Source organism: Chamaea fasciata, unplaced genomic scaffold (assembly GCF_029207755.1).
Source record: "Chamaea fasciata isolate MVZ Bird 193981 ecotype frontalis unplaced genomic scaffold, bChaFas1.0.hap1 SCAF_9, whole genome shotgun sequence".
NCBI classification, from domain to species: Eukaryota; Metazoa; Chordata; class Aves; order Passeriformes; family Sylviidae; genus Chamaea; species Chamaea fasciata.
The window spans coordinates 19,701,263-19,716,671 of NW_027094094.1; the positions used below are offsets into that span (position 1 = coordinate 19,701,263).

Sequence of the window (15,409 nt, forward strand, 5' to 3'; positions counted from 1 at the left end):
TCTGATAAGTGGTCTTCCACAGCATGCAGAGGGTGACTGCTTTGCTTATCCCTGTCATCAGGGTAAACCTATGGCCTGTACTGATGCTGGAATAGGGGCTTCCTGGCAAGAGTTTGTGGCAGGCAAATGGATGAAAGGTTTGCTCCCGCTTGGTGGCTGAAGATCAGTTCAAGCACAGACAGTGGGTGATGTTTTTCAAGTATGGAGTTATATTTTTCTTCTGGCAGCTCAAGTGGCTCATGTTCTTACAGAAGCTTGTAGCTGACTGTGGTGAGAGTGAAGGATACCCATCCCCAGGAATTTGTCATGAAGTGTTACAGATAAGTCTGGTTTTTACAAATTGCAACTGTACATTTTGGATTGGGATGTATTTTTAGGAACAATATTATTTAGTTTTCTGTCTGAACGCCATAAGCTTCTTTTGGTGATTTATTCTTTTCCTTACGTGTCTTTGAAGGAGAGAAAAAAACCCAGAAAGTACAAGATTCTTTTAAAAAAACCTGGAGGAAACACACTTTTCATGGAAAATGAAGGTTTTAAACAGTTGTGAACACTTCTGAATTGAATTCTCATGAGAGACAGCAAAATTATTTTCCTCCCTTGAGATAAGATTGTGCTACTCAGAACCAGGGAAAGGAGAAAATGCAAGTGGGGAATAGGAGAAGGATGGCATTAGGGAGGAAAAGGCAAGTTGGAGGTGATTCACAGGGAAGAGTGGTAAAGTTTTTAGAAAGAGGACACTTTGTGCTGTCACATTGCTGGGTACTCTCTAAAATGTTGCTGTGGAAAATGAGGACCGTGAGGACATTGATGGTTTTGGGCTCTGGTTGTGGAGAAAGCACCTGGAAAAACTGTTGAGCCTGTCCTCTGCCCAGAAGGAAATGTTCTCCTTCCGAGTGCCACCTGCCATACTTTCCTGGTGTCATGGCACCTCTGTGCTCAGCACACTATTCAGATGTCAGCATGCGGACTGTTTTCCTGTGGGAGAAATGCGCTGAGAATGCAGACGGCTCGCCAGGCTGCTTTTTCCATTTTGGTTCTGAATTTGTTTGTTAAACACAGTCATCCTTCCCCTTTGCCCAGCAGACAAATGCTGTCTGGTTGCATATGCTGGGGGTGGTGAGGTTCGGCATTCAGGTGGTTGGTGCAGGTTACCAGTCCAGCAGAGAGGCAAAGCCTCTCGTATTGGCTCCATCAAGCTCAATAAGAGCTGCTCTGTTCTTACTATCCAGAGTGATTAATGCATTTTCTCAAAGAAAAGCTGGCACGCTGTTGCACTGTGTGTTAAGAGTTTGCACCTGGGTGTACACTACGGAGCTCTGCCAAGAGAAACTCTGGTTTCCAAGCTTGTTAGCCTGCTGTTTGGAGATTTACAATTTTTGTTTGTTTCCTTTTTTTTTTTTTTTTTTTTTTTTTTTTTTTTTTTTTTTTTGTTTGGAAATCCTCCCACATTAAATTAAAAAGGAGAACTTAGTAAAAGAAGCCAGAAGGGATGGTTTGAGATGCTTCATTTGCCAGCAGTCTCTGAACTTGTGACCCTTTAAAATAAACTACTTGGGCTTTCCTGTGGGACAGCTCCCTCTGGGTGGAGGCAGGCTTTCAGGCTTGCAAGTCTTTAGGAAGGGGCCTTTGACAGCGCAGGAGAAGTTGCAGTGTAGCATTCTCAGCCGGGACTTCCAGCAAGGAAAATTGTTCAGCTGGTTGGGGACTGTGATAAATCATGATTCCCCTGGAGCACGCTGGGACTGCAGAGAGCTGGAAATAAATGCTAGGGAAATTCTGCTTTTGTAGTGGGCTATCTTTCAGGATGATGTATGGCTTTGTAACAGAAAGAGATCCCTTTGCTAGAACTGGGAGAAAACTGCTGCCTTCCATTGGGAAAGAAAATGTAACAATTCTGTTGGTGTAAATCCACGCTGCAGGCTTGCCCTGAAAGCTGTGTTTTGGCATGGGCTACCTTAGTCTGAGAAACAGACTGTGCGGAGGAAAAGAGCCACGGAGAGCCCAGGGTGGTAGCAATTAGCTGGGACGGTAGGTTTGACGAGAGGGTAGGGAATGCTGGTGGCCTGTGCAGTAATGACTTACCGAAGGTGGCTGGGGAGGTAATTGGATGGCACGGGATGCCATTTGCACACATTGTTCTGGGCACGTAATTTCTGTGGATGGATAACATGTCTTCTCCTCAAACTGTAGTCATGGGAACCTATGTCACTGCTTTCCTCCACTTCCACTTTCAGCCTAATCAGCTTGGGGTGTTTGGCTGCACTGGTAGCCTTGTTACCTGGTGGGGATCTGCCAGTGTTTGGTGTTCTTCTCTGTTCTGAGTGATGGCTTGGATTGCACAGAAGTTGGGGAGAGCCTGAGTTCTGTGTTTGTGTGGCAAATGGAGGGTCTGCCCTAGTTATTAATGATGTTCATCTGTGGGCAGATGTGTCTGCATTATCTATGTCCTCTTCTGGAACTGGATTTTGGTAGCAATTTTAAGGAGACCCAGTCAAAAAGCTGGAGCCAGCCTCTCTTGAGGCTGCCATGGTCAGGTAAACAGGGGAGACAGCTTTGTCCCAGGGAAAGGAAGAAGCAGTAGAGCCGCCCTCTGCACACGCCAGGGCTCTGCTGCTTGTAGCAAGCAAAGATTTCTTGCCGTGCCCACATCCCAGACTGTAAGAGAGGGGGAATACAGGTGTGACCTCCCCCCTGATAAGGAACAGCTGTGTTAGTTCCCCAATATAGCTTCATCTCTGACGAGTCACAGCTATATCCAGTAAAGATAAGTGTGATAAAAGGGAGTGTATTAGCTGCTGAGGGGAATCATGAAGGAGGAGGAGCTTTGAGGAAGAGGGAATGAGACACTCATGAAGAAAGATCCTGAGGGAGACAGAATCACTGCTGTGGGGTCAGTCTGGGTCTGCAGTTAGAGCCTGTTGTTGGAACCTCCAGTCACAGTCTAGCCAGGTAAAAGCCTGCAGTTAGAGTCTGCAAACTAACACACGCCGTCATAGTTTAGCAGGAAATAACCGGCAGTCAGAGGCTGCAAGGGAAACCTACAGTAGGAGCTTGTTGTAGCCAGAGTCAGTGAATAGTTGGAGTCAGGATGGCTAAGTTATAAAGAGGAATAAACCAGGAGCCTTTTCATACTGTGATAAATGAGAAGTCTGTGTCTCGGCTCATTTCCACCCTCTAACGAGAGGGCTGCTGCAACACCAGACCAGTGACATTGGCAAATGCTATTGTACTGACTGAGGTGCTGAGATGCAGAACAGAGGAATCAAGAGCTGCATCAGAACCAGTACAATGTTGTACCAGAGAAAACTCTGAGTTAGCCTTTCTTAATTCAATTGCCACAGATCTGTTTGCAAGTTTCTGATATTCAGGCAGAGGTCCATATTCCATTTGGTCTTGGCAGTGAAAGTTAGATGATTGGTAAAGCACATTGGTTTCTCAGGCCTAACATGCTTTGATCAACTGTGTTCCTAGCATAGCAATGGGATGCTTTTTCCCCTCAAGTAATGTGAATGTTGACTTAACAAGACAAGTAAAAAGAAATTCAATCAAATCTGGTCATTGTTGCAGACAGTGCCTTACCATTGTTCCTTGTCTGTTCTCTTCAACTCTATTATTAATTAATTTGCTGTTTTTTCTTATTTTTCATCAGCTTATACAGGCTTCTTGTATGAGTTTTAAGAGCTCTGTTTGTAATCTGTTTATCTCTGAAAGATCTGCTAGGCTTGGTCAACTGCCTCATTGCCTATGTTTATTTTGTTCAAATTCTCAAAATGGTACCTATACACTGTGCAGCATCAACTCAGCCAGAATACTCCAGGGGTATAATTTTTTCCACTCAAATGATTTCTAGTCTGTTTCTCTGAGCTGTGAATGTCAAGTGATCCATTTGTTATTTTGCGGACTTCTGAGTGAAATATGAAGATTTTTACAAAATTAAAACTCTGCAAACTTAAATTGAGGGAACTCATCCACAAGGGGACAAATAACTGGTGTTTCTGTAGCAAAGCGGAAATGATAGGCTGGCTCTCAGGTTGGACTGGGACCAATGCAGTGTGTCTGGGTGTGTGAGGTCCTGAAGCCTGTCGCCTGCCGAGCTTGAGTGTATCACTGCTGTCTTCCAGTCTTTGCACATTGTTCACTTGGAGATGGTGCAGTGCAACATCTCAGTGAGGATCTGAGCTGTGAGTTACCTAGTTCCTTCACAGGAAACAGGACAATACTAGTGGTTGCCTCATGCAGGCTTTAATGAGGAGTGAACACCACCTCGTTGAGAGTCACACCTATCTGAATGAATAGCACAAGGAATCCCAGCTAATCATCTCATTTTGGTGGATCCGTGCTGTGACTTAATGCAAGTGCTGTCACTTGGCCTCCATTGATGTCCATTCCTTGTACTTTTAGAACTGTAGCAGCCTTTTACCTTTTTCTGGTCCATGAAGTCATTGCCTCTTAGGTGTGATACAAGCCAGATGGGAACTGTACCTTCCTTCTAAAATAAAAACTAAACTAACTGCACTTTGTTTCTCTCCAGCTGCCTTTTGGGGAGATATCGCTTTAGATGAAGATGATCTGAAGTTGTTTCAAATAGACAGAACTGTTGACTTAACAAAGCACTCAGATGGCAACGCAAGACACACTTCAGGTAAGGGCAGCCCTGCAGTGGCTATGCCTTCTTTCACCTGGTTTTATCCTTAGGGAAGGGGGACTTCCATTTCACTCGTGATATTGTTCCCACAGCCAGGGCAGTGCATGCTGAGCTTAGGTATGGCACCAAGGGTGGGATCCAACTTTGAACTTTGTTAAATAATAAACAAGTCGCAATTTTGATGTAGTCAAATCCTATCTTGTCTAGGGGAGATTTTCAGATTTATAGCACTGGTCTCTTTCTTTGAGGAAATACCTTTTTGCTAGTTTGGAAGGAAATGTGTTTGAAGTTGGTACTGAGTAGCACTCAGTTTGTCAGGAGTTCTGACTCTTACTGTGCTCCTTTTTCTTTCGCTGTATGAACTAATGGAATAACAGATTTTTTTTCCAGCTGTCTACCTAGTAAAATCCACTGCAGTCGCGCATACAGACTGCCCTAGAAGTGATAGTCTAATCAAAATAGGTTAGCAATTGTGTGGATTTTCTGTAAAACTTGTGCTCTTTTTGTTCCCCTGTGCAACTCTAATGTATGCTTGGTCTCATGCCAGACCAAAGGTGTTTCTTGACTCAGGAGCTCTGACTGGACTCCAGCTCTAACAGTCTCTGAAACACTCTGCAGCTGGTTCAGAGGGCTCCCCACAGTGTTCTTCCCTCTAGTTCACTTGATGCTGCAAGAGAGAAATTCCTGGAAGTCTGAGCTCTGAGAGGTACCTGAGGGACAGAACAAACTACTTGTGTTTTTCTTAGCTGTTCTTCCTCTAGGTTAGCAAGTATGGTGAAAGGGTGGGTAGAGGCAAAAATCACTGAAATTGTATATTCACCTGACCCCTGTGCCACTCAGCTCATATATCATTTGAAAGCACTGGTGGCTGGTTCTTTTTCCTTATAACTTCCTAGTTTTGGCTTCAGAGCATCTAAGTACCAGGTAGGTCTGGTTCTGGGGATGAGCGGTCCAGCTTCCTATTGGGATGAGTGTGAAAGATGATGCATCCAACAGAGGCATACTGAATTGTCCATGTAACTGAAATTCTGGATAGAGAAGGGCTGTCCCGTTCTGTAGCTTATGGGTAGCTCCCTGGGAATGCCATTGTCCCGCACTGCCATGTCATTTAGCCCATTCATATCGTGCTTTTGGCTGTCACACATTCTTTAGGTGGTAGGTTATTAGGAGGAGAAGATAGATCAGAAAATGAGGACTAAGTGGGACAGGCAGCATTAATCTCTTTCACATCCCTTTGTTGACTCCTGAAGTTAGATGAAGACACTACTGGGAAAGCAAAGTCAGATGATGTTTGAATGTATCAGTTTTCTCTGGTAACTTTTTTAGTTGTCATGTCTAGCACATTCCTTTCACTTGGCACTGGTGCCAGACCCATGCCATCTGGAAAATGAACTGGATTTTATAACTCATATCTGTATCATTTATTGCTGGCCCTGGTCTCTTACAGACATGGCTCGTGTGGTGTGGTTGGCCCAGTCTCTTCCTTGCACTTTTTACTGGTGCATCACATGGTGCTTTGCCTTGGGTGAACAGAGATGTCACCTCACTCACTTTCCCTTGTCCTTATCTCTAGCAGGTTTCATTTGTACCCCTGGGAGTGCAGCTGACAAATGGGCAGCCCCCGTGACTGTTACGCTTTCTGCAGAGCACACATAGAGGGACCTCTGTGGTCACCTGCCCTGTGAGGGGCTCTCTGCAGGGGCAGGAAGGGTTGATTTTTCTCTTGTGAGGCTTGTTTGACACTCATGTGAATTGTAAGAGGGTGGCCTACTTCAGCATGGTGGGGATTGGGCTCCATTCTTCCCTGGGAGAAAATCCTGCTCCCTGCTTTATTTCCAGTGGGAAGAATGCAACCTCTGTACAGAAACAGCCTAAGACCCTTTATGAATGGAACCCCTTGAATTATAACATTTCAGAGTTTCCTAAAGCTGTTAATCGGATTAGTTGTATAGTGGAGGAAGTACTTAATACATATATACAGACACACAGGCTCTTCGTATCTGGGAGCTGCAGTTCTGAGCATGTTACTAGGCCAGGCATTCTTTTTGCCTGGTGTTGTTCCCTTGTTCCCAGAAACTGCTGTTCAGCTGGGTGGAGAAGGGAAAATTGTGCCATTTGGCACTGCTGGGCTGTTTTTAGGTGTGCACCCTAATAGCTTGTGTGGAGCATCTGCAGCTGTCAGGCTCTGCAGGGAGATTGAGTTTCCCATGTACTTAGGAGTCATGGAACACAAGGTCCTCCAGATCCAACGACATTGTATTGCTTGAGGGAAAGCTTTGCCTTGGCTGGTAAAGACAGAGCCTGTCACATGTTTCAAGTTTTCCCCTTCTTCACCCTCTCCCAGTCATTGTCTAGAAAATAGCTAGGTACTTCTCTGCGTCCTTGAGAGAGAGGGGCAGGGAATCAGAGAACTGTTTGGATTCTGCCACGGATCTCTGTCCTGAGCCTAATTTCACAGCTTGTTTTCTCCATTAATTTCCTTCTTGCAGAAATGCCATGGTCATTTTTCAAAAACTAAAAATTTGTGATCCTGCTTGAGAGTGAAATGCCTTGAAGTTCAGTGTTTCCAAGCATTTTCTCAGCAAATATTGGAGTTAGTGTTTTATTCCTAAAATCAGAAAGCAATGGACCAAATAGCATTGTCTCCTTGGTGAAGTAACAGAGCAGGATAATGGTTCCTTCCCTCTGAGGAATGCTGCCTCAGAGCTCTCTGGCAGTCCCCTCAAATACTACTCATGTGGATTTTAGGGGTGGCTGTCTCCTTGGTACCTTACTTCAGTGCTCCAGCAATGATGTTACTCTTTGGCTTTGTCTGGATTTCTCTGTCCAGTATACCCAAATTGTTTTGTGTGAGTGGTCACATTGGGAATTGACATTACACAGGGAATTGCATCACTTGTGTTATGTACTTAAAACCTTCAGGAGTGCAGCGTATGACCTGATAATCCTTATTCATGTGAGCAGATTCATCTGCTCCAAAGGAGCTTCCTTCCTAAAAATTTATCAGGAAGAGTACAGGTCAAGCATCTGAAAACTGCAGTAGGTTTTCAATAGCATCTTGTGTGCAAACATTCTTCTCTGGTGCATTTATACAAGTGGAGTTTTCTTCAGGCCCTGTTGAGGGAAAGGCGGGTGTGATGGTGGTCTCTGGCTGAGTGGAGCCCTTTTAATCAAAGTGTTGTTAGATGTCTGCATGTTGATCTCTATTGACTTGGTTAAAGCTCTGAGCTGTGTGAGTTGGTAGAGGGTATTTGCATGCAGTGCAGATTAACTGTGAGTCAATGCCAGGAGGTGTGCTCTTCCAAGAGGGCTCAGAGCTACCAACTAGTTAATTTCTTGTCAAGACCCTTTCATGATTTCCCTAAAGGTTTTTTCCAAAGTGCTGTCCTTCAACCCAATTTTAGATTGTGATTGTTACATGACTTCTGGGCTTGTTTCCACAGGTGTCTCAACCTCAGCTGTGTTTTAGCTGAAACCTAGTTTTATTCTAATCAGCAGTCTGGCAAAAGAGCTGTTTAAAGTTGAACATTTGACCTTTCTTTGAGTTAAGATTTTTCTAATTTTCTAAACCAGGATTTTTATTTTCCATTGTTGGCTGTTCTCCTTTCAACCTGAGTCCTAAACTCAGAGACTTGCTTGTGATCTTTATGTTTATTGCTGTATATTACAAGAGATTTTGCAGACCAAACTATGTTCTCTGCATCATCTGCTCATCCTGCCATCATCTTCTGTAATAACATATAAAATCTGCCAAACAAGGAATTTTTCCTCCCCCTTAAAAATGTTTTGCAACTAGAAGAAGGGACAAACAATGAGGCATATTGTTAAAATGCACGTCTTAGCTGCCTCCCTATCTCTGTTTCTGTGGCATCAAATTTAGATGTTATGTATACTATGAAAATCAGGTGTTCTCATGCAGTGGTGTTCGAATGAATACCCTTAGGATTTGGACCTGTAGAGAGACAGTAATGGTTCAGAACATAATGAAATAAATTTGTTACCTGGAGGTCTGCCAGTGAGTGCTATCTCAGCAAGCCCATGCATCACCAATTCCTAATCACTTTGATGAAAGATTTTTCTAAAAGCTTGCAGTTTTGAAAAGTTTCTCTCTTTTTTTTTTTTTTTATACCTCTGGTGAAAATATTTGCTTTTACAATATAATTTAGTTTAGAAGAAATTTGACTGAAAGCTTTGAGGGTTCATCTGCTGCAATGGGAAAAAACAGAATCCGGAGGCAGGCTGGGAAATTGCAGTGTCACCTCTCTTTTGGACCCAAAGGAGTCCATTGGTGCAAGATGATTTTCTGCTGAAGCATTAGCCACAGAAGAAGACGACCTTATTTCTTGCCATGCCTCTTAGAGGTATATACCTGTTTGATGCTAACTGGCTAGATTTAAGTTTTTATGGGCATTTTAGGGATTATGAGGACTTTTCTGATACATTACCCCTTTACCTGATTTTTGTATCATAGAGACAGTTTCTAGTCGTGAAAGGTACCTCTGTGAGTAAGAAGGGCAGGTTTGTCTCTTCAGGGTTTGGCAGCAGCAGACCAGAAGCCAAGGGAGTCTGGCTGCCCTCGATGATGCCATGCTGTGCTGTTCTTGCTGCTAAGAAGCTGACTCCATATCCCACTGTCGCCAAGAATGCTTTTCAAGAACAGTCAAAACAAGTTTTCTTTACCTCTCACCCTGAGAGGTTTTTAGGCTCATGGCTTAAAGGCCTTGATGAACCTTTCACACTGCCACAAATGACTGGGAGAAGAAATTCAAAGAGCACCTTTTCTAGCTAGGGTAATGCTTCAGATAACAGTGCAGCTGGGAGAGAGATATATTTGAACCCAGACTCTCTACTGACATCAGGGGAGACAGAGGCTACTGTCAGTGACTGGAGGCTCTGACAGCAAATTCATGCAACTAATTCTCCAACAAATGAGGCAGCCAGGAATTCTGCATTAAACCTTGTCTTAAGAGCAGGGACCTGGTTCATTGGCAGCCGCTCTGCTGTTCTTGAGTGTGCCATGAAAATACATCTGCACATCACCACATCTGCGCAAGGATCTATCTGCAACAGGATGCTTTGCTTTTTCTTGTTTCAAGATGCTCATGGTCACTGTCTCTGGTTGTATTCTTGAGAAAAGGCATTGATTCCCATGTAAGCTGGGTTTACTTGCTGGACAGGTTGCTGGAGTGCAGCTGTCCTGCTAAGAGTTGTGCTGCTTAACTTCAGGGTGGAGAGCAAGACTTCTCCAGCAGAATACTTAAGGTACTGGTGGCAGTCCCAAGCAGGGTTTCTGCTGTTTAACTTTGTGAGAGCTTCCTCAGTGTAAGGGCTGTGGCCAATAGGAGTGCTGCACGTTACATCAGAGTCTTGAATGCTACTCATGTGTTTCTACTGAAATGCAACTTAGTGCAAAATGTACTTCTAGAGCGCTGCAAAATCCAGGGATTTAGACCATGACTAACTGAGATTCCAGGGAAGATCTGATTTGTGGATTTGAAAGCAAGACTGTTAAGTTCAACTGACTTGACATATGCTGGCCAAACTCAGCTGGTTTTCCCCTTGTAACTCATATATGGTGCTCTACTGTAATGTTACTTGGTTCAGGGTGAAAGGAATGGACTTCAGCATTGCTGGATTTCACAGAACCAGAGTCATAGCATTTAGGGCTGCTTGGAGCCCAACCTTTAATTCGTTTAGGCTTAGAGCAAGTCTGTGGGTTGTGCTATCTTAACTTGAGCTGTATTGGTCATAATTGTCCAGGAGCAATGCAAGTAACTATGTACGTGCTGTAACATAACCCACATCTGTGAACTCTCTGCAGGGGTCTGCTCTTTCCCTGGGAAATCTTTAGTGAAGGTTGTTTCCTCCTGTGTGAGTAGAGGAGCATCTTTGTTCCAACAGACCTGTCTGAGGGCTCTGTCCAGCTGTCTGCATACCTCCTTTCAGTTTTCCACAACACATGACATGCACTCTGGGGATGTCTCTTTGCAATCCAGACACATTCTTAACAGGAAGAGGAGCCTCAAGAGTGGAAAGGTAGGTGCCTAGAGCCTGGCCTGATGCTGAAGTTTAGTTGGTTGTGCCAAATGATCTTCCTATGACTAGCCCAAATGTTTACCTCTGTGAGTCAATTCAATCAAGGGTTTCACCAGAGCAGACAACCATGAAATGAATTTCCCACAGTTCCGTAGTTTGCTAAAGCAAAGCAGGAGCTCCTCTTTGGAAGAACTGAGTAAGTTCTCTAGGGCTGGGAGTGTTCTTGTCAGCACTGCTTTTCTGAGCTATCCCCTGTCCCAAATCTACAATTCCATGCAATAAGCCAGTGATCTTCTCTTTGCAGAAAAGCCGATACTCTGCAGTTGTTCTCCGAGCCCACAGTCTTACATTCCTATTGCAGCCTTCTCAGACTCGCCTGATTTTCTCCAGCATAAAGATAACTGTCTAGAGATCCCATACCCTTAGCTGATGAACCTTCTAATTCTCTCCATAGTTAAGACTCTTCCACTAGAAAATACCTATCTTTAGGTTTGATATTTTCATACCAGATGCTTTTCTTTATGGGTTTCTAAGTGCCAGCTTGAAGTCTTTTCTAGAAATTATTGAGAGGGATTTTTCTCTTCTTAGGGATGCACTTTTTCTAGTCTCGGGACTAGAATCAGCCAGTCTGGTGGTTGATGGTAGGAGAGAAGCGATCAAGTCCAGATGCCAAAGCACGGAGCATGTATCTGTGCAAAGAGGACAGATCTCCTTTGTCAGGTTGGACAAGAAACCCTGAGTCAGGACAGCACAGCTGTCAGGAGTAGTGAAGTTGGATTGTTGGCCACATCTCCCTGTTCTCAAGGGCTGTCCAGTGCCTTCCTGTGCAGTGAGTGATGCTTGTGATCTGCCTGAGTAGCAACAAGAGGTGCTAGGGTCTTTATTCCACCCGTCCCACCAACAGATACGCAGGCTCTGATTTTCTTTCTAGGGTGTTTTCAGTATGACATGTTGCTTTGAAACCAGGTGGGACTAGTGGGCTTGCAGTATTCCTTTCCACACTTGGCTGTGGTGTTCCAGACCTTTGACAAACAGAGAAATGAAACCTATCTCCTTTTTCTCCTTTGCTTGTTCTGCAGGGCAGGGTAAAGACAGTCCCAAGCAATAGGTGCTGAGTACACCTGGATGGGCAGAGCACAACCTAAATGACACAGCCCTGTTACTTGCTCCACATTTCCTGTGGACTAAGATATTCTTTTTCCTCTTGTCTTAGTTCCCAGTGGCAGCTGGTCACATGTGCCACAAAGTTTGTTTTGTAAATGCACTGTTCCCTGAAATCAGGTTTTCTGGACAGTGGCCTTCCACCTGTCAAAATAAGTGGTTTGATTTCTGCTGTGCAATGTTCAGCCTTACACAGTTTTTTGGGGTTTTTTAGTCGTTTTATGAGCTCTGCAATATTGCTCAAATGAATCCACTGAAGCAATAAAGCTTTCTCCATTGTAACAAAAATCCCCAGCTATTTCAAACTCTGCCACTTACTTATTCTTAGTGGAAACTTCAGTTGTGCTTATCTTGTGAGTCACAATTCATATGTTTCTTTCAGAAATCATCCAGGAAGGCAAGTAACTCAGTATCACTCTTGTCAAATGCTGCACTTCAGAAATTAAATAGCATGGATTTTGTTAATGAGCAATTAACATTATTTAAGCGCCCGAAAACATCTGCAGAAACTATCTGTTGATGCCATGGTTGAAGCTGCTTCCGAACAGCTTGTTTTCTGTATTTCTTCCTTTCAGCTTGGTGCCACCATAAGCTTTGAGCGTAGCTGCAGCTTTGGGCATAGCTGCTGAAGCGCTCCTGCACAGATGATGCTGAATCTCTGCTGCTCCCCACTTAACTTCGCCAGGTTTTGGCTCCCACCCCCTCTGCTTTCCCCGTCCCCAAAGGTCTCTTGGGCACATCTAAAGCACCTGGAAGCTGGTACTGGTTGGCACTATTAACCCTTTCAGGAGCTGGGGTAATCACCATGTAGGAGCATTTATAACATCTGATTTCTGTTTGCAACTGTCGTGCTCTTGATCGCTCTTAATTAAATTTTCTTTTGCTCTCGTCTACAGCTGGTGTATCACATTTGGAGGCTGTTCCTTTTACTGATGCCAGAAGAGTCTGAATGGTCTTTTGTGTTTAAGTGGAGATTATTAAATAGCTTTATATTAATTAACTGTGATGAAGGGAACACATGGGCAAATGTGCTTGAGGAGATCAGTTTATCCATATGGAAATTACATTGAAAGTTAAATCCATTACCCTAATTGTAAAATTCGACAGTACTTAGCCAATAACTGTGGAATTGGCTAAATCATGCATTTGTGCTTCAGAGCTGGGGAAATGCCTAGTTTCCTTGCATATTTGCTCAAATGAAAAATTGTATTTGCCTCAATTGCATAAACTGCCTCGTCATTTCTGAGAGCGTTTTAGGCAAATGAGTTTGAAGGCAGAAACAGCCCACGAAAGAGTAGGGTCTCTGAGAGCAGTCATTGCAGGATGGTCATTCTGAAAGACTGGCTGGGTTGTCTTGACCCTCAGGCTTTCAACTTTCAAGCAGGAGTGTTGCTGTGTCTACAAAATAAAAGTGGCTTACACTGGTCAGAAAAATGTCTGGAAGGTCCAAGGAACAATCAGTTGCCAAAATGGCTTGTTGACAATAGCAAACAACAAATAAAGTAGAAGTTGTAAACTGCTCGTGGTTGATTCTGAACAGAAAGGGGTTACATTTGTGGAATAAATGTGTTCACTTTGAGCCACTTGTTCAGGCTTAATTTGGAGACAAGGCTGATGCTTGTAGCTGCAGTGGATAAAACCCCTTTGCTGTGGCTCCCCTTTTCAAATGGTGAGGACAAAGTATTTATTCAGCTGTCAAGTGGGAAAAGAAAGCAAATTAGTTTTAGGCTGGAACACTGGACTGTGTTTGCTGCTGTAGTTCTGAGGCCAGATGGTGACTTGGACAGCCCCGGGGAATGGGTAACAAGTTTCTCCAGGGCAAAGATCAAAAGCAAAAGGAAATATTCAGATTATCTTGCAGTTCCACTTCCTAGAGAGGAAAAGGGAGTGTGAGATGCATCAGGCTGTGTTAGGGAGGGGATTAGCCACTCCTCTTCTTCAGTTGTTGCTGAATCCTGGATCTGTTTGTGCTAGAGTGGGTTTGTGACCTGACTACCCCTGCAAACTGCAGCTGTCCCTGGGGAGAACAGGGCAGCTCCAGCAGCACCTATTGGGGCAGCTTGCTCTGGGAGGAAAGTGCCTCTGCCCTTAGTCCTCAGCTCCCCTGTGGCTCTTCCAATAACAGCAAATGATTTGGCACCTGTTTCACCAAGGAGTCAGGGAAGACCTTGAGGAAGGAGATGGTCTAATGTTACCTAACAGTGGCTACATTTGGCTTGTGCTCCCAAAGTGTTTTAAGTCCTACTTGTCTGGCCTCAGTGCTGGCTCCTGGCTGAATTTCCATGGTTTGGCAGTTGGTTTCAGGTGCTCTTTAAATGAGCTGTGGTGGAGTTGGTCAGTAACCAAGCAGATGAAGTGTCTCAGCTATATCTACTTAGGCTGCTCAACTGCCTGTTAAACATGATTCGGGCTCCCAGGGCATAAGAAGGTATCAAAAATTCTCCAAGAAGCTCCAGAACTGTGAGTGTCTGAATGTCTGGGTAGAAAGTGAAGCAGAAGAAAGGTCTCTAGTGGCACAAAACAGTCTCCATGGAAGGAGTTTTAATTCCATTCAAACATAACTTAGCTTCCCGTGTAAGTGATTTCATTTTGAGTTAATTTTTATCCAGTATGAACAAGGTAGGGGGAAAACAGGAGGATTAGGAAGGCTGAAGGGGAGGAGGGGCCTGGCTGGTTGGTGGAGAGCCCCAGGCTCTCCCTGGAAGCCACCGCTGGAGCAGGGCAGGGAGCTGCTGCAGGGCAGCACAGGCAATAGTGCCTGGCCCCGTCCAGAGCGGCCTGGAGTGCACTGAGGCTGAAGAAATTAGACTCTGCAGGTCAGAAGGAAAGGAATGTCAGCCAAGGGGGCTGTGAGGTTGGTACTGTCGGCTAAGACAGCAATGGGTGAACCCAAGCCAGCTCTTACCGTTTCCTTATAGCCTGCAAGTTCATTTGTTTTTCTTTCCTTCCAAAAGAGAGACAGGGAGGGAAGGTGATTTTTGTGAATTGAGAGGAATGTAATAGTGAGGCAGACGTGTTAGGAATGGATCCTGATCCATCAGATTGACAAGAAATCCAAGTGCAAGGGGGTGGGGATAGTTGGTACTATGCATTACTCAATTTATATTATGGGAGGGGAGAAGTCTTACACCACGTGTGGGGACCTGGCTAAACAGCAGAATACTCGTGGACCCACTTTAGCTTTTCATTTTCACTTGGCTCAGCAAAAGCACTGTACTTACAGGGCTCTTTCTTACTGGAAGAAACCAGTGAGATGACACAGGTTGTAGGTAACTTTTTTCTTTCTTTTATGTCTCATTTATCATTTTTTTTACCCTAGGGAACAGAAGTGATTGTTACAGCCCACAAGAAAAGACCCCTGTCAGTCTTCTCAGTCCTTCTTTTTATCCAGGGAATGTTGATCCCCTTAAGCATTAACTCTCAGTTGGAGAGTTGGTGGAGAGGTTGCGTCAGATTGTCCTCTTTCTTGCGATGCCTTCTTTAAAAACAAGATGCATTACAGTATAAAAAGTGATGTTGCCACTTCCAGAAGAGCAGGGAGTATCCAGGGAAAATACAGGGTGT

At 44.3% G+C, this 15,409-nt stretch overlaps 1 protein-coding gene across 1 annotated transcript in view; it reads left to right on the top strand.

Moving 5' to 3' along the window:
• The window catches only part of TLL2 (tolloid like 2), an 85,322-nt gene that overhangs the window by 27,475 nt on the left and 42,438 nt on the right, over nt 1–15,409 (top strand). Inside the window, exon 2 of the mRNA XM_066191340.1 lies at nt 4,535–4,645. Coding sequence (XP_066047437.1) covers nt 4,535–4,645 — 111 coding nt within the window. The remainder of the gene's footprint in view (nt 1–4,534; nt 4,646–15,409) is intronic.